This window comes from Polyergus mexicanus, unplaced genomic scaffold (genome assembly GCF_030449975.1).
Source record: "Polyergus mexicanus isolate NDT 795.1 unplaced genomic scaffold, iyPolMexi1.0 SCAF_1, whole genome shotgun sequence".
Classification (NCBI taxonomy): Eukaryota; Metazoa; Arthropoda; class Insecta; order Hymenoptera; family Formicidae; genus Polyergus; species Polyergus mexicanus.
Genome location: NW_027223321.1, coordinates 2,142,097 through 2,165,035, shown reverse-complemented (window position 1 = coordinate 2,165,035; position 22,939 = coordinate 2,142,097). Strand labels below are relative to the sequence as shown.

The 22,939-nt window shown below is 36.7% G+C and overlaps 2 protein-coding genes and 1 long non-coding RNA gene across 3 annotated transcripts in view; 2 read left to right on the top strand and 1 right to left on the bottom strand.

Moving 5' to 3' along the window:
- Ptp36e (protein tyrosine phosphatase 36E) overlaps nt 1-13,921 on the top strand; it is a 60,942-nt gene extending 47,021 nt beyond the window's left edge. The window contains exons 3-14 of the mRNA XM_070315752.1: nt 3,715-3,839; nt 7,271-7,358; nt 7,848-7,924; nt 8,198-8,332; nt 8,547-8,687; nt 10,927-11,087; nt 11,176-11,311; nt 11,575-11,824; nt 11,891-11,967; nt 12,372-12,611; nt 12,797-13,141; nt 13,753-13,921. Coding sequence (XP_070171853.1) covers nt 3,715-3,839; nt 7,271-7,358; nt 7,848-7,924; nt 8,198-8,332; nt 8,547-8,687; nt 10,927-11,087; nt 11,176-11,311; nt 11,575-11,824; nt 11,891-11,967; nt 12,372-12,611; nt 12,797-13,141; nt 13,753-13,833 — 1,856 coding nt within the window. The 3' untranslated portion in view covers nt 13,834-13,921. The remainder of the gene's footprint in view (nt 1-3,714; nt 3,840-7,270; nt 7,359-7,847; nt 7,925-8,197; nt 8,333-8,546; nt 8,688-10,926; nt 11,088-11,175; nt 11,312-11,574; nt 11,825-11,890; nt 11,968-12,371; nt 12,612-12,796; nt 13,142-13,752) is intronic.
- Nucleotides 13,922-13,931: 10 nt separating this feature from the next.
- LOC138944770 (uncharacterized) lies at nt 13,932-18,404 on the top strand. Its single transcript, XM_070315740.1, has one exon. It carries the CDS (start codon nt 14,032-14,034, stop codon nt 16,894-16,896), a length of 2,865 nt encoding a protein of 954 aa, XP_070171841.1. The 5' UTR covers nt 13,932-14,031; the 3' UTR covers nt 16,897-18,404.
- A 1,080-nt stretch (nt 18,405-19,484) lies between these two features.
- The window catches only part of LOC138944791 (uncharacterized), a 30,807-nt gene continuing 27,352 nt past the window's right edge, over nt 19,485-22,939 (bottom strand). Inside the window, exons 5-6 of the long non-coding RNA XR_011448875.1 lie at nt 22,732-22,850; nt 19,485-20,460 (exon numbers count right to left, since the gene is read on the bottom strand). This is a non-coding gene — a long non-coding RNA (uncharacterized lncRNA). The remainder of the gene's footprint in view (nt 20,461-22,731; nt 22,851-22,939) is intronic.

The following is a 22,939-nucleotide window of genomic DNA, read 5'->3' as shown; positions in this document are numbered from 1 at the left end:
ATGAGAGTCTCCGAAGCGATTGACGACTAAAAATACGATGCTCAATGTGGTCAAATATGAAAGTGGCTTCCTCTAAATGCTAACACGCTCGATTCCATGATGTATACGTATCTCATGTAAAAAGTCGTTTTAATCCCAAACGGTCCAATATTATTTCTAAAAATGACTCGATACTTTACATATTTTGCTATTTTAACCCAATGTCATCTCGGAAAATCTATTTCGAAAATTTAGCTAGCTTCGAAACCATCTATATAAATGAAATATTATTCTGTTTCGAAATTTCAATTGGTTCTTGCTTACTTTTCTTCTAATTCTAAGTGATCTATATACTTTTTACATTATTTTAAATAAATAATAGTAAATAATTTTGTATTTAATCTCTCTCTCTCTCTCTCTCGTCTTTATATATATAAAAATTATGCAATTTTAAAAATCAAGAATATAGCAGATTACTTTCCTTTGGGATTGGAGCGGAATATAATGATTTTTCAGTGGAGAGATATATTCAAGAAAAAGGAAAGGTTCCTTAAATAGCAATAAGAAGGAGACAAATATAAGGTAGAAAATCTCGCGATCGCCGCGAGGGCTCTTCAGGTTTGAGGAGAGCCAAGCCGAAGAGGGGCAATTAGCTGGCCGATATCGGCGACTGCTCGACGAGAAAGATACGCAACGATAGGGAAAGATCTAATTAGATTTCTGGTGCCGCGGACACGTGTATGTCGAAGGTCACCTTATCGCGGGATAGTTGAGGCATGTCGAGACGGCTTTCATGGTGCCGGGAACCGTTTGCTCACCTCCGAAGGCAAGAGAGAAGAGGAATGGCCACTCAACCAAGCTTCAAAGTATCCGCGGCTTTTGGCCGCATTTAAACGAGGATGCCTGCTCTTTGTAACGATCGACATGGAGCTTCAAAGAAATATTTAAGCTTGGCCTGTAAGAGATCATTTCCTCCGTTGAGAGAGACAGAGAAAAGAAAGAGAGATTAATGAGTTTAGCAAACTCTACTTCTTGCAAAACGTGGTCATTGACTGTGATGTTTATGGATTTAAATGCAGTTCATCTTTCGCGCACTCTTGCACGTTCTTTTAATTGTTCGGACAAATTTTTACATGTTTTTTCGACGATGCAGTTGTTTGTACGATAATTTCACAGAATTCTTACAAATAGTAAAATAATGGATGTAACTTAAATATATTCAAAAATTTTTCAAAAAACTTCACAATTTATATCATTCACTATATATCAATTTTATTTTTATATTTTTCTCTCTTATATAAGTGTGCTGTCGTATCTCACGTGTCTCCATACATAACAATTCGATGCGTTGTAATCAAGATCTCGCTCGCGACAGCAAATTTGATTTGGCGCATTATACATGGTGTACGCATCGGTCTAATAATAGATGTATCCCGTCCATAAATTCGAATTGATAAACAACCTCCCACCCAACGCGCGCACTTCATGCTTCGGCATGCTGAGGTCTGGTAAAACGTAATATTCAATGCGGATTTCTCGAAACGCAATGCGTTATTTTGGCGGAAAACAACAAGTAGAAAATAAAATTCATGCATTTCTCAAATTGTTTATGTTCGCGCAATTTTTCGGGGAACGACGAATGATGTTTCAAGTTCAGCCGCATTTTATGTATTTCGGGCCGAAATGAGACAGAACAAAGATGGAAATAATTTTTATTTCTTTGATTAAAATCAACGTAATATAATTTCGGTCATTTTATAGCTTTAAGTATTTAATATATAACACAAATTATATATATTAATTTTAAATTACCATATTTTTGCTTAAAAAATCTATTAGCTAAGAAAATATGATTGTTATATTGTCAAAGATCAATATATATCCTCATACATATTATTCTTTGACGATATATTATTAAACAAAATTGATGTTGAATAGAAGCAGCTACTACGTTGCTGCATCTGCTAACAATAACCATAGCTTCTTACATTCGAAAGAGACAAAGGGTAATGAGGCATTCTTTATAACAATTGATATGTGTCGTTGTACACGCTATAGATGTTATCGAATGGCGCTTCTGTCATATTTTTAATCAATTCAATTTCCATTCATTTTTGCGCATCAAAAGCATTACGCGCGATGAAAATTTCTCGAAATTCTGCATAAATTGTTTTTACATTTAAATGTCAGTAGCAAGCTGTTTATTTTATCTGTGCAGCTCTGAAATATGAATATAACATGCGATTAATTATTTAGCAAGTTTAGCTGCCTAAATATCTTCACAAAACATTTTAGTTTTATAGAATTTCTTTCTATTTTTTGCGGTTAAACATTCTATAACAATAATTGATTCTTTAATATTCTATGCTGTCAAGACGAATAATATTGAAAGGAACTGAGAAATCTACCGAATCGAAAATTTCTTAATCCTTTTAAAATAATTCACGCCGAATATCTATATATTGATCATGCAGTCGATTTTATATTACCGAAACGACAGGAGCTAATTAGTATAATATTAGAGAGTTATCTCTTTTAGGAGTCGAAAATTGTTGCATTGATATCAGCTATATTTAATCAGGAAGTTTAGATCTCTCGTGCTTTTCAGCAAATTAATAATTTTCGGCGGTAATAAATACAACTGTGCTTATATGCATACAATACACATACACATATTCGCAGCTGTTCAAGTGACTGCGTGTGAGTGTACATGTCTCGAGAGAATGCGCGTACGTACGTATGCTGAGAACGACAAGCAGCTGCAAATTTTCCTTGAATGAAGTAGCGGTTTATCTCACTCTCGCGTCTGTCCCTCGCATCTTGGTTTTTCCACTCATTTTTCTACCCTCGAGAGAGACTCCATCTCCGCAAGTGAGAAATTTTAGCAGCACGCGGGCAAACAAAACAACTATCCAAAGAAGTGTTCAATTTACCCTCGCGATTTTTTTCCCATAACACGTAATTCGATCTATGATATGTTGTGTATATGACGTCGTAGCATGATATTACATATATGACAGGACTTTTGTCAATAAATCTTACTATCATTATTCGCATACTATTATATTATAATTATAAGGTAGTTTAGGAAAACATTTTTCGATATGCGAAAGAGAGAAAGAGAGAAATGTGTTGTGACATTTGTCTTGGTAACATTATAAAAATTGGGCGCAAAAGCGCTGATAATTATTGTGAAATATCTTTTTTCTTAAACCTGAATGAACAAAATTTGATGCAATAGTATAAAGAGAATGTCAAAAATAATTCTAGAAAAATTTTGTAGTTATTTATTTGTACGCGTTTAAGAAGTGGATTTTATGTATGAAAATTATCTAGCTTTATTTATTCATATATGATGGTAACTTTTTATATTTAATTTCAAAAATATTTTATTAAAATAATATCGCGTGTATTGTCTCAATATTACGTAGAACATTGAAATTTTTTCCAAAGCTCTTTTAATGCAATAACGAAACAGCTTATACTTTCATAAATATCAAGCAAATTTACTTTATAAGGTGTTTATGTTTTGCAAAATCTTTACTCTTTTATAAATATAAAATAAAAATATCTATTTCAATTTGCGAAACGTTAAAATACTATATATATATAACCCCAGTTAATCTACAATAGAATTATATTATTTTTAGCGTTAGCTCGTTGAGATGTTCCTAAATTGCCTTACTGTTTATTCTTTAATCTTATTAATCTTTTTTCATCTTTACATGTTTTCAGCGGAAGAATTGGGGAGCAGTAAATTGAGCACCACATTGCCCACAGCGCCGACTGAGCTTTCGCAATTTCCGAAACTCTGCGAGTTGCGCCGAAAATTCCCAGTTCTATACCGAGTCGAGTTTCAGGTGAGACCTCGTAAATCCTATTTCCCGTCTACTCATTTAACTTTGGTCACCTTTTGGAAAGGTCGAGGCTCGACCTTTCGCTTCGACAACTTTTACGGCCGCTCTTCACTTGAATACGTTATCGATTATGGGCAATGACAATTAATTAGTAATTTATTACATTTCATAATCTGCTCGTTCCTCTTCTCAAACAGTATATAATTATATTAAAAAAAAAAAAAAAAAAAAAAAAAAAAAAAAAAAAAAAAAAAAACATTCGTGTTGATGTGAACTAAAAAAAAAATGTCATTCTTTTCTAACAATGACTATATTTTGTAATACAATAATACGCAATCATTTCGTAACAGTTTTTTAATGACATGCGATTATCTTACAAATATCAAAGGTAAATACCCATCGTGGGATAAATTTATCTGCTTGTATATTAATACGAGTATATATAACGGAAATACGTGACGCAGTCAATCTGTATCCGTAGGTATACTTGCGGATATGACAGAGTGCTTGGGGATAGGTAGACAGCCAAGCGACAAAGCGACAAAGCGACAAAGCGATTCCCTCTCAGGAGTAGGTCGAGAGAAATCGAGACTCACCATTATATTGGTTTCTCATTAGACTGTCGCCCGATTTGGGACGCAAATTCCGCGGTACGTGAAGATATATATGCTTCATTCCGGCAATTTCAAGCAGATATTCAACGTTGATGATTATAAGCGGCTCTACCGCAAGAATATTGTGAATTTTGCGTCTCGCGCTAACATAACGTTAATATCAATACGTTTCGCCTGATTGAAATTTAGATATCAAAATTTTGATTTTGCTGCTTCAGCTTTAAAATTCTTTAAAAGGTTACGTAAATTAAAACGTGTTATTTTTTTGTCTTTTTATACAATATAATGGAAATGGAAATTTTTGAAAAATTATTAGAGAAGCATTTTTTAAATTAATTTAATTGTTTTTAATTACTAAGCGATTTTATTCTAAGAAATTTTTTTAATGGTTAGAAATTTTTAAGTTGAAACACGTATCTTATTGCGGTATTGCCGTGAAAATTCTCCTAGCGCAATGTACCTTACGAGTTATTATTTCTATTATTATGCAAGTAACGTGTAGTGCACATGAGAAATAAGAAAATTCTATGCGGACGACACAATTGAATTCTTAACTGCACTGCCTTGGAAAGCGAGATACATCCGTCTGATCTCCATTCTTCGCTTCATATCTCAGCCACAACACGTTCTAGTCTGCGTTGCTGTTTCAGGCTGTTTCAGGAGAGACGAGAGGTCTCAGGTGATATTTACATATTTCATCCCTCTTCTTCAAAGAGTAAAATCGATTTACATCCTTTGTAGTAAGAAAATACTTGTTCCCCGTGTATGCAGTTTCACTTTTGAGTAAGACAAGTTACCGTTGGACGCCAGGCCTTCGGAGAAGACTATTTTAGCCTTTATATTTTCGCGACGCGAGGAGAGAGATAAGAGAGGAATTCAGATATTTTATATATAGATAAAAAGCTTTTGGAAACAGCATCCTCCCCCTGATATTTAAACGCCTTTACCATATAACATCGAAGAGGACGACGAAAAATCAGTCGCCTTCTCCAAGCATATCACGTGTTAGTGTAAGCGCGTCTGTGAAAGATCCACCTGACACGCGATAAGCGTCTCCTAAACATGGCAAAATCGAGCAGCTTTTTTTCCGAGCGTTCGCCATTGACACGAGAAAGCTCTTAACCCCGCTCTCGTACGGTATGAACGACGAGACCGGCTCTCGAGCGCAGTTTATACGCCAACGGAGATTATGTCAGGGATATTCGATGTCCTCGCGACGCATGGGTTCCTCCTAATCGCCGAAGTAATCGAGGATATCGATCCATCTATTTTTTATACGACACCCATTTTCAGCGTTCTCTGCCCCCGAGAAATTTTTGCGTCTCGCCAAAAAAGAAGCTCGTTCTTCCCCGCACTTTTCTTCGCGATAGATGGAAAAGATCCGGTGAGCTATTTGCGGATAACGACAACGAAAGGATGAGAGCAAGCAGGGGATGATGAAAATAAAGGGGGGCGGACGATGGCAGCCGTTGAATTTTAATCCGGCCGACGCGACGCAGCGACGCGAAAACCATCTGGGCGTGATTTTTAAATTAAACTCGCCCAGCATTATCGGAAATGAAAGTTCCTGATGTTCGACAAATACTGGCGGATAAAACATCATACGTATTCATGAAACGGCGCATGGAATACGAAAAACTTCCGGCAGCTGCGCATTTACGCGACGCGTAAATTAATTAAATTTTCAGTGGCAGAGAGTTGCTAATGGTGACAGTAATAATGAAGATATATTCGCGTCCAATCGACGTGTAAAGTCCAAAATATTCCGCGATCGGAAACGAGATTGAGCGGAAAATCGTCCATAGTATGATGCCTGTCGTTGATGAGGGTTTTAAGGAGAGCCGCCGCATAAACGAGCTCGATGAGTTTAAATGTCAAATAATGCGACACGTGCGGTTGCCGCAATTAATTTTTCTCATTTGTCGAATCGTAGACAAATTGTCGGACAATCGTCAGACAATCGCCATTGCCAAAGAAAACCACTTTCTGGCTATACTGAGAACTTTCACTATGTGTACAATGGTGTACATATTGTGCAAATATTCGCAGCTGTTCACGACGCTAAAAATATGCACCATCTGCCAACATTCATTCTCGCGATAAAGATTAAATTAACGCGAAATCGTGGCGTTTTTTTCAATTCTGACGCGCTTTCTACGGAAAATTGAATTCATCTGTATACATTAATCGTGAAGAAATATACGAGCTTTTCTCTTTATCGCGTTATCGGCTAAAAAACTTTTTTTCCGATACGGATATTGTGAAACTTTCCGAGGAGTAGTGTATTTTCTTTTCTTTTTTTTATCTTAAGCATGTTTATATTGAGTTGGAGTTTCGTCTAATTAGCTGTCAATTTTATCGCAAGAATATAAAATTCATTAAAGCACGGAAAGAGAATATTTAATACTCTCCCCTCTCTCCTCTCCTCTTTTTCTATAAAATCTTATACATTTACTAACAAAAATTCTTTGATTTTCTAAATATTACTCTATACATATATATAGCACCAGGATTTATTCAACATCCGCATTCGATATTTACGTTATTGACGCGTGATACAATGATTCAACAATTCAACATTTCAATTATAATATAGCTAAGAATATCGATGATAAAAAATTGTCCAAGGATATATGATTGATTATTTCAGCACGAGCAATGATTATAATCGACGTAAAATATATACATAATCGATTACATATTTTCATACGATAAACAATTTTAATTAGAACTTTATCATTTTATTAATCCGCGATTTTTTTTTTCGCCACAATTTTACGATTAAATTCTTTATTTCATATTTGTACTTTTATGTTGCAGACAGCGACGAAAGTGGAAACGCATTCGTGCAGACACGCAACAAAGCCCGCAAACAAGGAAAAAAATCAGAATCAAAAGTGTATTCCGTGTAAGTAGTCTTCAATCGAATCTCTTATTACGTCACCGCGAATATTGTCGTTTCCAGGTCCGGAAATGAATCACGTTGATTGCACGCACAATTTGCAGACGTGATGAAATAAAACGATTCGAAATGATGAAAAGCTGCGTAACGAGCGTTCGCTCTTGTAATTATTCGCGGACAAGCGAATACGGTTGCAATAACACGATTCAATGTCTCTAATAAAATTATAAAACTTGTGTGTATGTTAAATATGATTGTATAATATATATCGGGTAGAAAAAGATAATTATCATTGCATTAATAATAACTGTTTCACGAAAGTTTTCAGATTTTCATTAATTAATTTTCTCGCAAGGAGAAAGAAGGTTTACAAGGTTACAAGGCAGTTGCAATCGCCGATACTGTTCCTTTAACGAGAATTTATTTTCGTCCTAGAATAAGAGGTCTCGCCCCCCTTAAGGGCTCTAAAATGTATTTCTCCGTTTCTTTTTATAGACGACTATAATAGGGTAGTATTGGAGACGATAGAGGGCGAGCCTGATTCCGATTACGTTAATGCATCCTATGTAGATGTGAGTATATCACGACATTCGATAATAAGCATGCGAGTATTAATTCTCGAAAAGACAAATTAGGCGTGTTCTGAATTTATGCGATCCAATATCACAACGAAATCATGTCTTTTCTCATGAAAGACGGGGATTTAGCAGATTTGAATTCGCGTCTCTCTCTCTCTCTTTCCTACGTGAATTGATTATTCTATCCGCGCGCAAGGTTTAGGCGTATATTAATGATGTAGTGGGCGTATCGAATTACAGTATATCGATATTGATGTTGCATTTCAGAGTATACTGAAACCAAATGCTTACATCGTCACTCAGGGACCCATGGAGAACACAGTGACGGAATTCTGGAGGATGGTCTGGCAAGAGCAGGCTTCCTGCATCGTTATGTTGACGAAGACCTTTGATTTCATCAAGGTAAAGAGTCTGATATGAAATGACATTCCTGCGAATAGATAGAATGTAAAGCTCGGAATTATAGTTCATTAAAGTTACTTAGACACGCGAGAAATATGATTTTACTGGGAGAAACTGTCGTCTTAATGCTAGCATTAAACTTTAAGTCCATTGTATAAATTCTGCGTATCGTCGCTCTCGTCAGGTTTTTCACAGCTGCAATTCTCTGTCGCAGGTAATGTGCGTGCAATATTGGCCCGCGAGTAAGGACAAAGACGAAGAATACGGCGGTATCGGTGTTTCCGTGCTAAAAGAGGAGGAACTCGCCAATTTTCACATAAGGACGATAAAGCTCTACAAGAAAAACGAGAACGACGTGAGTCCATTTATCATTGTCATACGGAATTTTTGCCTTTTATATTATCACACGTCGTATCGGATATAATATGCATATAAAGCGTAAAGAGAGATAAAATTAGGAAAAGTATTTTTTTCGACGCACAAGTCCTTCGTTCGAATTAATAACTTTCGACATGCGCAGCAAGAGAATAACGTGTGCGGATACGCAAATACGTAAATAAATTCAATATTTAGACAAGGAAGAATGCAAATACGCGCGATGGAAATCGATCGGCAATTGAACGGATGGCAAAACATTCATACATTCATACTAATTATCGCGCGAATTTGTGTACATACAAGTTGAAAAACTCACGATATACGCATCCTGTTATTTTGTCACCGCTGACAAAACGACGACGTAAATCCACCGCGACATGATTCTAAATATCCGAATATATTCGTGTGTATAAGGTAAATAAATCACTGGGATCTACAGAGTGTACGGCATATCAATAAAGATTATCCGGATGATCCGCGGACGCGCGAGGATTCGTTAGGGATTCTTCCCCTTTCTATTGACCGAAAAAGTTTCGCGTGAAACATTAACTAAAAACTCGCGAATGTGACTCTCTCTGCAACTAAATAATATGGTATTTGCCCCGGCAGCGAATTCCGGATGCAAAACATGTTCCAAAGTAAGGAGATCTCGCCAAATTATCGCCAGAGAGAAACGAGATCGAGAGAAATGTGAGAAACAAAGTTGTCGAAGGAGTTAGCGAAATTAATTGCGTATAGGCAGAGATCGTCGTCATTTCGGGCGTTGCCTGAATATGAAACGCACGAGCTTATACAATACGGTCGATGCGATAAGTTCGCTCAAAGAGTTATTACGCCAGCGGCTAATTTAATTATGTTTTTATCCGTGAGAGAGGAAAACGAGAAACGACAATTGCGGAAACTTTTTAAAGTCCTCTTTCGAGCCGCCTCGTGCTTCGTGATCTAATTCCCCTATCGGCGTCGTTACTTATCTATTCCTTTTCTCGTTCAACTTTTTCTCTGTTAAGTATTCGGAAAATATTCTCTCGCAAACTTTTTAAAGCTGCTTCCCTCGCATTATCGTCAATTGTGTCTTTAAATCTTCGTCTTCGTATTCTTTCGGGTCGCACTAGAGAAACTGTTTTTAATTCTTTCAACTATATTATTTGTTGATTTCATTTGCACATGGTATAATATATTTCTTACTTTTTGATTTAAAAAGAAAAATATGTCAAAATATATCAAATATGTGAAAAATGTCTTTAAAAATCCGATTAAAGATATAATGGAATTGGCTGATAAAAATCAAAAAAATATCAATTAAATTTTCATTCGTATATTATCGTCTATCCAATTATCAAATCCAATTTTCAAATCTATTTTCGCAAAATGCTAGCGAATTTTCGTCACTGTTTGATTTTCCTTCAAAGGTCTAAAATAGCTATAAGCCCGTTTATTCATAACGTACCATTATTAAAAAAGTCATAACTAGACAGGAGCGATCTCGTGTCACGAGATAAGTGACACCTCATTAAAGTCCGTCGCCTGTCTCGCGTTCAGCACTTTTCGACATAAGACTATTAACTAATGATCCATCTGAAACTACTACGGTGACAGCGCGCGACGATGTCTGTCGAATGGCAGACGTAAAACAATTATTCTCGAAATTTACGAGCTCGAAAATTTAATATAAAGAAAGAGGAAGAAGGAGAGGTAACCTCATTCCGGAAGTAGGAAAGTACTATTAGCTGAGGCGTTACAGAATGCCTCGATATGCGACGCGACTGCAATTGTCGATCTTAAACGTGGCATTGGCAGGATAACAAGAGAGAATCTTGGTCTTTGGAAAAGTAATTTAACGCAGATTTCGGAAAGTGCATACGTCGCTTCGCTAGTTTGTTGAGTGGCGATTCCTTTCACATTTCTTTGATCAAAAATTTCAGAGCTTATAATCTCACGTATATATTTCAAACAGCTTGCGATGAGATGAAAGAAAGAGAGAGGAAAAGTAGATTGTTAAAGTAATAAATTATAAGAAACACATACGTGTGCGAAATAGAACGGAAACGATATAGAAATGATTTCAATTTAATTTCATTTTCTAATTTAATTTCATAAAAATGATAAAGATAATTGAATAATGAATAATGAATCAATGATTAATAAATATAAACATAATCTTTATTACAAGAATGATTCGAAATCGTAATTAGTGTTATGTAAACGCGTTTTCGCAGGAAATTACGGAAGAAAGGACATTGTTGCAGTTTCACTATACAGAGTGGCACTCGCATACGTGTCCCTTCGGTAACGCGGTGTTGGAATTTAGACGGCGCGTCCGGGCTGTCGTGGGATCAACCATTAAGAATGAATTCGGACCTATGGTCGTTCACTGCAAGTAAGGGCGCGAGTCGCGATTTTTGTATCCTAACATAAGTAAAAGCAAGCGGCGCGCCTATAAATTTATCTGTTTTTGATGTACAAAGCGACGGTGGTGGACGATCGGGGGTATATTTAGCGATCGACGCGAACATGGAGCTGGCCGAAGAGGAGGACGCGTTCGATGTGTTTGGTTACTTGAAGAAATTAAGGCAGAGCAGGAGAGGACTCATAGAAAATTTGGTACAATATCAACTTTTGCTCGATATCATGAAAGCTACCGTATAAATCGAAAGTTTTTGCACCTCAAAAAAAAATTGCGTAAAAGAATTTACATATATAACGCGAATATATATATATCTTATTTTTAATGAAGCTCCTTGATTAGTTATAATAGTAATAAATAAATTTTATCATTAATTTCTTTTCCAATTTTTTTCTGTTTTCCGGAGATTGGCTAATAATGATATATTGCTAACTTATATCTTAATTTACGCGTTACACAGGAACAATACAAATTCATTTACGATACGCTCGAGGAATTCGTCGTGTGCGGTGCATCGTGGTTTCCCGTGGCAGAACTGTCGCAGCGCTTGAAGCAGAAAAGCATAAAGAACTCCATAACTAAGATGAACGAGTATCAACGAGAGTACCAGCAGATTTGCAAACAGACGCCGCGCTTCACGATCGGCGATTGCGCCGGTGGGCACAGGGCCGATAACAGAGAAAAAAACAGAGACGTTCTAGTAGTTCCACGTGAGTTTTACGCGACGCAGCTTCTTCTCTCGACTCGCCAAAATAATTTTTCTCTTTTGCTTACAGCGGACAATTTTCGGCCATATCTCACCAGCTTTCAAGGCAACAGTTTCACGGATTATATAAATGCCGTCTTTGTGGACGTAAGTTAGTAAAATATATAAATTTTTAATCCGTCAATTTTTATCATTTATCTCGCATTGTTAAAAAAACTGCATTTCTTCGAGGTCAAACTTTTAACAAAATTTCTTAAAGCGCTGTGACAATTATATTATTCATTGCAAAAAAAAAAAAAAAAACATATTATTTAAACATCTATTATTAACGTAAATATAAATTAAAAATTAGGCTTTTATTCAAATTAAAATTGCAACTAGCAATAATTTCCACTCGATAATCAATAACTAATAAACGTCGAGAATATATAGAAAGCTCCGCAGACCAATATATATTATATATATTACAATATTTCTCGCGATCCATTTGGCAATTGCGCGTTGCCAAGTTTTTCCTCAAAACACTCATTCGCTCTTGCTGTGCCACGCAGGGCTACACGAAACCGAGAGAATATATCGTAACGGAATGGCCCCTTCGACACACGTGCGGCGAATTTTGGTCTTTGGTTTACGACTATGAGTGCGCGGCGGTAGTGGTGCTGTGCGTACCGCCTCAGGGATCCACAAATTTTCCCAGCTTTTGGCCGGAAGGGAGACACTCTAAGAAATATGGACCCGTGTTTACGATCGACCACATCAGCCACAATCATTACACTAACATAAAAACCTGGGTGAGAACCAATTTCCGATCCTTCGTTCGATTCAAAGCTCCGAAAGTTCTCAAAATTTATTTTTGACATCTTCGACGGGGGAAAATTCCCTTCGAGAGGGAAAATTTATACATGAGGAGCTAAAGATGAAAAAAAAATGGCTGAATCTTCCTGCTTATAAATTATCAGCGAATTATGTTTCTCAGGTTTTTAGGATAAACAAGAAGATCGTCTCATTGACGGAACTCATGGCGGGAGTGAAAGCGCCGCCGAAGACCGTGCAATTGTTCCAATTGACCTGTTGGCCGATGGGCCACAAAGTACCCACCTCCACAAATAGTTTAGTGGAACTCATGAATATGGTCGAGAGATGGAGGCAACGAACGGATTACGGACCGGTGGCTGTGGTATCGCCCGATGGGAGAAGCCGTTGCGGTGTCTATTGTGCGGCCAATGCGTGCATAGAACAGGTCATTCAGCACGGGGAGGTCGACATTTTCCAGGCTGTCAAAACTGTGCGCAGGCATAGGCCTGAGCTTGTGGAAAATATGGTATGAATCTTTCTTTAAATTATAATAATATTATATTATAATATTAATATATATTTAATGTATATTTTTTCTTCATCTAATCTGGATAATAGCTGAGTATTTTTTTAAACGATATTACGTTTAATTTTATAAGTTTATATATGTGTATGTCTGTAAATTTCTAAATCTATTTTGTTTCTATTTCTGGTACCTAAAATTTTTTCATGTTTTCAATTTACGATACGTCGATTTTGGAGATTAATCTCTTAGATTTCATTTATATCCATTATTATATCCGTATATCCATTATTAAAAGAAATCATTTGTTCAAAAATTCAAAATAATATTATTGAAATTATAATACCATCTGATAAGAAGCACACACAATCTCTAAATAAATATTTATAGATTTGAATTTTTATTTTTAGTTTTTTAATTAAAAGTTACAGTGTATAAATATAAAATAAAATTGTGTGTTGATTTTATTAGCATACAAGTCCTCTAATATTAATTAATATATATTAATAAATATTTTTCTTTCTCTCTCTTTATAAAAGAGAATCTTAAATAAATTTCAAATAAAAAGGTAAGATACTGCTATAAAAGGATATATGTGTAACATTTATTTCTAGACGGAATACAAGTACTGTTACGACCTGGTCCTGCACTACGTGCTGCACTATTTAAACAAAGATATGAACGAGAAGAAGTGAGAAAGCGAGTTGAGGGACGAGCTATGGTTCATCGAATTCGGTCGGGGCGCAGCGCTGCCGTTGACCCCGGAGGAGGCACCGGCGGACGGGGAACCGGTCGTGCCCTGTGCCCAAGGTCGCGTCATCATCGAAACGGCGAGGCCGGCGCCACCACACTTCGCGACCTGTTCCACTTATCGCAGACCGCTCCTCAGTCGCATGTCAAACGAGGTGTCGATCAGCGATGGAACGATACCATCATCGAGCGGCACCGACCAGAGTCAACAGGAGCAGGAGCAGAAGATCGGCGGCAAGGGCGCCGTCAGCAAGGGCACGACGACGACGACTTCGCAAAGTCCCGCCGCGAGACCGGACGATCTCGGCGTGACGCCCTGGTACCTGGATGATAATCCGACAACGGACACATCGCCGGGGCCGATGGGCGACCGGAGCTCGTATCCCTTGTATTCGCACGCCGACGACGGCAGGCCGGATCTCAATTCGACGAGGAACAGCAGCATCGAGGGCGAATTACCAAGGCCGGCGATGCCCGTTCCCCGGCGGGCCTGCATGGATTTGAAGGCGGCGATGGCACTGCTGGACGAGACCTGCCCGAACGTGGAACCAAGTCCGTCTCTCACCCCGAAAACACCCAGGACGCCGCTCACACCGTACACGTCGCGTAGCAAGAGAGCCCGTTCCAAGAGCAGCGATAACTCTTCCAACTACAGCAACGATCGGCTGAGCGATCGCTCGTTCGAAACCCTCAAGGACAAGGATAAGGATAAGAAGAGGCCGTTCTTATGGAAGATCGGCATCTCCAAAACGGAGGATCGGCCGTTCCTGGCGAAGCTGACGCCAAGGATTATTGGCAAACCTTACTTGGAGAAGATCGGCCCCAGCAGGGCCGTTGAAAGACCGTTCTTGGACAAGATTGGTTCATCCAAGACCTTGGATAAATTTATCTTCGACACCCCGCGTAATGAACGCAGAAACGACGTCAGAAATGAAAGAAAGACGAACGACACGACCGTGAAAAATCACACCGGGATGAAGAATGATATTAAGAAGCACGATACGGAGGAGATGATCGCTACTAAGGAAAACATTGAAAATACTGTTCAAAAAATAGTACTCGTTACCTCTCATTCAGAAGAGGTACAGCGCAAGCCTTTGGAGACCTCGGCGACTCATGAAAGAAGGCGTTCGGGTAAAGAGTTTCTGTTAAAGATGTACTCATTCGAGACGGAGGACTTGGAGTCCACCGTTCCGGTAAAGGATCCTTTACGCGATTCGTTCCTGGACAACGTAATGAATTCAGGTCCGAGCTCGTTACCGACAGAAAACAGCGGCGAACAGACGACGTTGAGGCCAGAATTGGAGAATCGGCCAACCAGCGTAACCGCCGAGTTGTTAAAATGCCGAGTGACCACCAGCGAGGAGATCATATCTTCGTCTACGTGCCTGAATTCGTCAAGCGACGCCAATAGCTGGAACAACTCGCCGCGAAGAGCGCAGCGCGGGAAGAAAGAATCGGCCTTAATGCGCCGCAAGATTTTTCAAGCTTCCAGCGAAATCGTTCGTAGCGACGACAGCACACCGAATTCGCCCACGAAGAGGCCTATCTCGAGCGTCTCTCCCGATCGTGAGTTTCGAAACAGCATCTCGGAGAGAGCAATTCTCTCTCCGACGAAGACCAGGAGATCGATCGTCGAGGATACCAGGCGAATCGAGAATACGCGCAAATCGATCAAGTACAATCAGTTCGAGAAACGAGGCATTTCCTCGGATAATCTTCTGGCAAAGGACGCTCTCTCATTTGTCACTGCCTCGCAAACTATAATCGATGACATCGGGAGAACGCGGGAGATTTCGTCGGAGGATTCGCTGGCAACGCGTCGGAGCGAGTATACGAAGGAAACGTTCAAGCAGCTGCAGGACAAATTCAAACTGCAGGAGATACCTATGGAGAGTTACGCGACTTTCAAACGGCGCACTCGAGCCGCTCAAGGCGCTTTGAATCGACACGACAGGCTGAATTTACTACCAGCGGAATCCGACATAATCTTGAAGAGCGCGTCCGGGACGGAAGATGTTGCAGCGGCTGATACAAACACAATCGGAACTGCCGAGGAGAAACGAGATTGGAGTCAAAAGAGCACAATGAGATCCATTCTGAGAAAGCAGCAAGAAATCGATCATCTTAGTGATCACGAATCAGATACGAACACGTCCATCAGACGACCGAAGAGACGAATCTTTCACGAACCGTCGCAGGAGACTATGGATCTACTGACAGAACTGCGCAAAGTAAAGAGCTTGCTAAAGACACCGTCCTGGGAGAAGGATCTGGATCTTGATCAAAAGCCAATGCAGATGCCGAAGCGTATTTTGTTGACGGACAAGGAATTCTGCCTCTCGGTGGAACGAGAGAACAGCGTACGACGACCATCGAGGATGATCAATTCGTTGGAGACTACGGAGGAAGGCAAGGTTACGTCGAATCGCGAGAATAAGGAACACAAGGAAAATCAGTCGAATAGCGAGAATCGAAAAGCACCCGGGCCGGCTCTGTTCGAGAAGAGATGCCTGTCACTGGATTACGCTGATGAGGAGAAGCCTCAGAAACCGGAAGCTCGAGCGATCTCCTTAGCGTCTACGAGGGACCTGCCGTTCGAAACCGAGGAGACCGACAACTATCCCGATCTGACGCTAATCTGCGACTCGAAGAGCTGCTCTTCAAATGTCTTCAACTCCCCATCCGAGGAGATAGATAGAAAAGTCGGCGAATTAATATCGGAGATGGAACAGCCAAAGAAGCCTAGCCAGAATCATTACGCCGAGGTGGACATCGCTATTCCGACCGATCAAAGGATCAATAGTTCCAAAGGCGAAGACATTCAAGAGCGGACCAGCGATCTCTACGAGATTATATCCCCTCGATCGACACCGTTCCGCGTTAAGAAGCGACTCGGAAAAATCTCCGTCGAGGAGACCGTCAAGCCGGAAAATTTCACCCTCGGTTCTAAGGTCGACTGCCGATCGGTCGTTGCCCAGAAACGAACAAAATGTGTCCCCTTATAACGCACGTCGACCTGCCCGTGGGCGAGATTCTCTCTGCGACGGCGCCAATTATCGTGCTCGTACCGTGAGAAAAATGGATGCAGGTGCGCAAATAACGCGTTAATTATATTTCATTTTTAATCCTTTCGGTATTGTGCATTAGATACGAGTGATAGAATATGTCGAATACAAATACTGGGACTTTAACAAGATATTATATACAATTTTTATTTTTTATTTTTTTTTTTATTTGGAACTTTTAATAATTTTTAATATTTTTAATATTTTTTATAAATTTTTAATTTTTATTCTATGTTTTTCACTTATTTTTCTTCTCGCAATTTCTTCGAAATTATAAGAAAGTTTTTATTCTTTAGAATTTAAGTAGAATGTTATCAGAGAAATATAAAAATTTATTATTAGAGAAATATAAAAAATTGTAAGAAATATAAGAAATTATAAGAGAAGAATAAAAAATTGTTTCATAAACAATTATTAAAAATTACTATTACGGCGTATATAGATACTGAAAGGATTAAACGAATCCAATAATTCACATAATGACGTGTAATTACTATTCTTTATATATTTATCTTTTTTCGGTACGAGCACGGCATTTCTTTATGTTGCTTCTGAGATTAAACGAATTGATAATTAAAACCTTGTCAATAAATCGCTTAGATGAAGAAAGTGTCGTGATGTATTCGCGTTGCACGCGAATATTTTTCTGATGGTGCTTGTCTTAAAATGACTTTGTACATTAATGCTTTTAGTTAGTTAGTCAAAATTAGTCGTGTAGATGAACGGAAATAGAGATTTACTTATACTCTTCGTTATAAAGACGGTAATAATAATGGCACTTGCTGAATACAATTTTCTAGCTTATCGAAATTTTTCTTGCCACATTTTTTGCGTAATTTTTCGGACGATGTTATATAGGATACAATAAATAGGGAAAGAATGATAAAATGTAAAAGCTGTGGAAGGAAAAATTTTTAAAGCATAGCGATATACGTTTAGCAAACGCCATTATTTCGCATGATATAAAGCCAGATTATTGCGATAGATGAAACGGGATCACAGAATAATCTCTTTGATCGAGATGTTATTAATATTAATATTCTATTAGTCAAGTGGAACGATGTTCTCTCGAAAGTAAGTAACAAACTTCAATTATGCGACTTTCGGATAACAGAGATAAAGATGAAGAAAGAAAAGAACAGTTTATCAGCTTTATAAGCAAAATCTGTCCAGTCTAGAGCCATAAACCCCCGGAGTTTTTCGACGCAACGAGTGCTTGTTGGAACGTGCGAGAGAGAGCTCCTATCGAAATATTCTAAAGCGCACCCCGACCATTTTTTACTCGATCTTTTCGAGAAAGCCCGATGTGGCAACAAAGACTCTACACTCGCTGGTGCGCAAGAACGAAGGATTTCCGATGAAAAACCCTTCTGTTGAGCAGAGAGTGCCTTGTATGTGGATATATATTATTTAAACAGAGAGAAAAGAGAGAGAGAGAGAGAGAGAGAGAGAGAACGTAACAAAAAATACGCAAAAATGTCCTAATCGACGATTTAATTCCGACTGCGCGCCGGATTTTCTGAATGGGTCCACGGAGTCGCGCTCTCGTCGAACAACTAATCGCAATTTTCTCGTTCTTACGAAACACAATCTATTCTCATAGAATTGCAAAAAGGGATCAGACGCAGCCTTCGAATTTCTACATACATATATGTAAATATACGTATGATTATTTCCAATTTTCTGACGATCTATCGTATCTTCTATAACTCGCCTTTGAGAGATATCGATGAAATCTAGATCGGAAAAGGCTTACAAAAAAAAAAAAAAAAAAATCTTTCGGTGTGAGATATAGGAAGAGATCGGCGAATTCGCGAGAATGCGACTCTCACGCAGATGCGTCCACCTGCCACGCCTGCTCTTTGTTCGGCGCGGCAAATATAATAACATTTTAATGGCATGAAATTTATAGAAGCAAATGATATAAATTTAATCGCGTTTCTCTTATAATTTTCTAGCGTTATAGGTAGGGTCGACAACGCACTAAAATTGATTATGCGGAAAGTACATTTAAATATGTAGATAGATATATAAACATATATATATATATATATATATATATATATATATATATATATAGATAGATAAAATACAATATATATAAAATACGTACTACAGTTAATTTTTTGGTGAGATATTTGTGCAATACTCTTAATAATGTCGATGCAGATACATTTTCGCTCCATAGATTATAAGTATTAGTATTTTCTTATATTAGATAGAGTACTCTAATAATTATTAATGTTAGTACTTTCATAAATATTTATAATAAAAAGCGCCCTAACTCTTTCCTTTTCCTATCAAACAAAAAATGACAGGCGTTTATGCTTTCAACGACTTTCTAAAAACCAGTTTATAGAACCCTAAGCTCCCTTAAATAATAAGAATATTAAACGCTTTCGAAATTCGAGTTCCTTCGCAAGAAGTGTGAAAATATTTGAGGAACAATTAAATGCATCTGAACCGATATTATATAAAGAAAACGCACACGCATCTGGTAAATATTAGAGATTAAAATGCGAATGTATACATATATATATACATATATACAAATGTGCATTCCTAGCCAGATGTAATTATACAAATTCAATAGTTGATGAGATGTGTGTGCCAAATAAAAATACGATTTATTGTATGTTATGAAATTACTTTTATATACACATTACATATATATATATATATATATGTTTGTGTGGACGCGAATGTGGGAGTGTATGTATGTATGCGTCTCTGTGTGCGTTCGTTCGTCTGCACGTAGATATAAAAGCGTGTGCGAATTTAGTATATGTGTTATGGCTAGGAATTTACCGTCTGTATACGGCGACCTGGATATGTGGCACAATTGTGCACGCGAGAAAGATCACGATTCGTTCCACTTTGGAAAACTGAACACTTTATTTAATGAATTCGAGATAAAAAGTGCGACTATATTAATATTCTTATCGTAACTTGATATTTCTTTATTTTAACGCATTTATATTTTATATAATTAACGTTTAGTAATGCGTTTTCCTTCTTCCTATATCTCACCTTATCGTTAGATATAGCAATATTTTATGAAGTATAAATTACATAAATGCGCGTATCGTTTTTTAATTTATGATTCGTTTTCTATATTTTGTTTGCGCCCCTTCCTCTTCTCCCATATTTGTGAAAAATATTCTTTCTTTTGATTACTTTAATCTTCTAACTTTAATTTTCTAGTTTTTTCTACAATTGTTTAGGATCAGTAAAATTTATTTTTATTAAAAATCGCAAGTATTCAAAACCGCTCACTTGAATCAATAATCGAATTAAACGTATCGTGATCTTCCTTTAATCGTAGACCGTAATAGTGTTGTATATATAGTATTTTCGGCCGGTGCGATCTAAGACATATGGTGAGACAGGGTTCGCATTGTAATCTCGGAGGGCAAAACTCGTCCACTCTTCTTTTAAATTTAATAAAAAATTCCCCCACGCGCGTATATCGCGGCAGCCATCCGTCCATCCTTTCGGCTGTCCCTGGAAAAGGTGAATGCAAAAGATACGCGATTATGGCAGTGTTAATGTTCCGAAACTCTTTGGTTCTCGCGGGCGAGATTTAGTACTCAAATGCGCACAGCGTTTATTAGTTGCTGTCGTTGCGATTGTTAGAAAGTTAGAAGCATGCTCATGGCGTTCTAAGCACAAGAGGAAAGCTTCTCTCTTATGGATAATTTTTTCTTAAAAGGCTTGATTATTTAAACACGAATATTTTACTATTGATTCAAAAATGTAATGGTTGAAGATATATTCTATACATATATACATGTATAACTTTGTTTCTATATGTATGTATATATATATATATATATATATATAACTCTGTTTTAATCGTAGTGAAAAAAGAAACCGTTGTATCGGTGACTATTAGGCAAAAAAAAAGTTTAAGTATTATTAAATTGAAAGAATCAATAGATTACGAATGCAAAACAGAAAGAAAAAAAAACAATAACAATCTCGCCAAAGAATAAAAAGAAATTAGTTAATGCTTGAATTATATTCTTGAAACTTTGCGATCTGAAATATCACATATTGAAAGTGTTTTTGCAAAAGTGCATATAGCTTCCATCTATTTCTAGAGAATTCAATCTTCTCTCCTTGTTTATTCCCTCCCAAAAAAATATATTGAACTATGTTATATATAACGTAAACAGCAAGATAATACAATGGCGTTAATTAATTTTTGTTTACGCGTCACGTTGAACGTGCCACGCTATAATATACATATATTGTATAATACACAAGCACACAGATACACACACGATAAAACATGATATGAGTATATGGTTGTAGATGTGTGAATATACGCGACACGTAAGTATTTCTATATGTGATGGGCGTTTGCCGCATACATGTCAATAAAATTCATATTGTAAGAAGCCATCAAATTTGCCATCACGATAAACATGATAAGCCGATGAATACGAATGTGCGAAACGAAAAATCTAACGGCCTTTATCATCGAGATCGCCGCGCCTTGTGTTTTTGCCAAATTATGTGAAGCGATTATATTGATTAGTTATATTGATTTGTAGAAATATATATATATATATATATATAAATATACATTATTAGGGCGCATAGCTTTTACGGGCTTTACTAAACGTTATCAAATACAAACAAATCAAATATTACAATGTGAATTTCAGCAAGATATATAATTTTTCAGAGTAAAAATTACAGAGAGAGATTATTTTTTATTCTACTTTCTCTTTTTATTAAAGATCTTTTTTGAAAAAGAAAACTTTCGGAATATTACTTGTTATTATTTCTTTTATTATTATGATGAATATTATTCTAATTTATATATTATTATTATTATATTTTACAATATTGCTTTTACATTCACGAAAGTGTATGTGTCTATATTTATATATTTGTTTATATATATATATATATATATATGTAAGGTGTTTTATACATACGCATATACATATATATAATTATTGTACATTATTTTAGAGGCAGAGAGCGTTCTGTGAAATTGAAGTGTTCGATTTCAGCAATTTTTGAATCAAAGAAAAATTTTTCAGTTTCTATTATTGGATGTTACATTAATGTAGGAATAACGCAAATAATTGACATTAAAAATTTTTTTTATTAGATATTTAAAAAATTAAAATTTTCTTTTTATGCAAAGTCCATTTACAAAATGTATTCGTTAGCATACAAATTTTAGCAAATTCTATATTTATTAATAACGGTTTTTATAATTTATAATCTATATATATATATATATATATATATATATATATATATATATATATGTGTGTGTTATTTTATTATTTATATATATATATATATATTTTTTCTATTATTTATATATATATATATATGTATATGTATATGTATATATATATATACTGTCGTTAATTGTTCAAGAACGATTTTTATTCCAAATTGTTCAAAAAATTTATCTCTAAAATATTATATATTACGTGATTTTCAAATATCTTATGTATATTAATCCACCTCTACACAAAATACTTATGCAATATTGCAACTGCGTTTTGGAAACTGCCGTATATTCAGTATATTATATGCAGTTATTATTCCTTTTCATTTCAAAATTTTTTATAAAAAGTGCTTTTTATATAAAATTTTCAATCGCTGTACAATGTTATTGACGCTGCCGTATGAGGGGGAAGGGAAGGGATTTAGATCGATGTAAATCAATTCTATTTCTCTCTCTTTCTCTAACATTCGCAGCTTCGCTATTCAAAATTAATAAAAAGATTTCATGAGACTCACTATAGATGCGTAGATAATCGGGTCCACTGCTTAATAAAGAGATTTCCTCGAATGATACGATAGTATCGTATCTCCGTGTTGCTTGGGAAGACGGCAGTCCCGAAAGGCAGCTACGAGATCTACAAATATATGTAAATTATTCATACCAAATACTAATACATCGATGTTACCATCGCTGAAATTACATACCAAAGATAACTCGACTCAT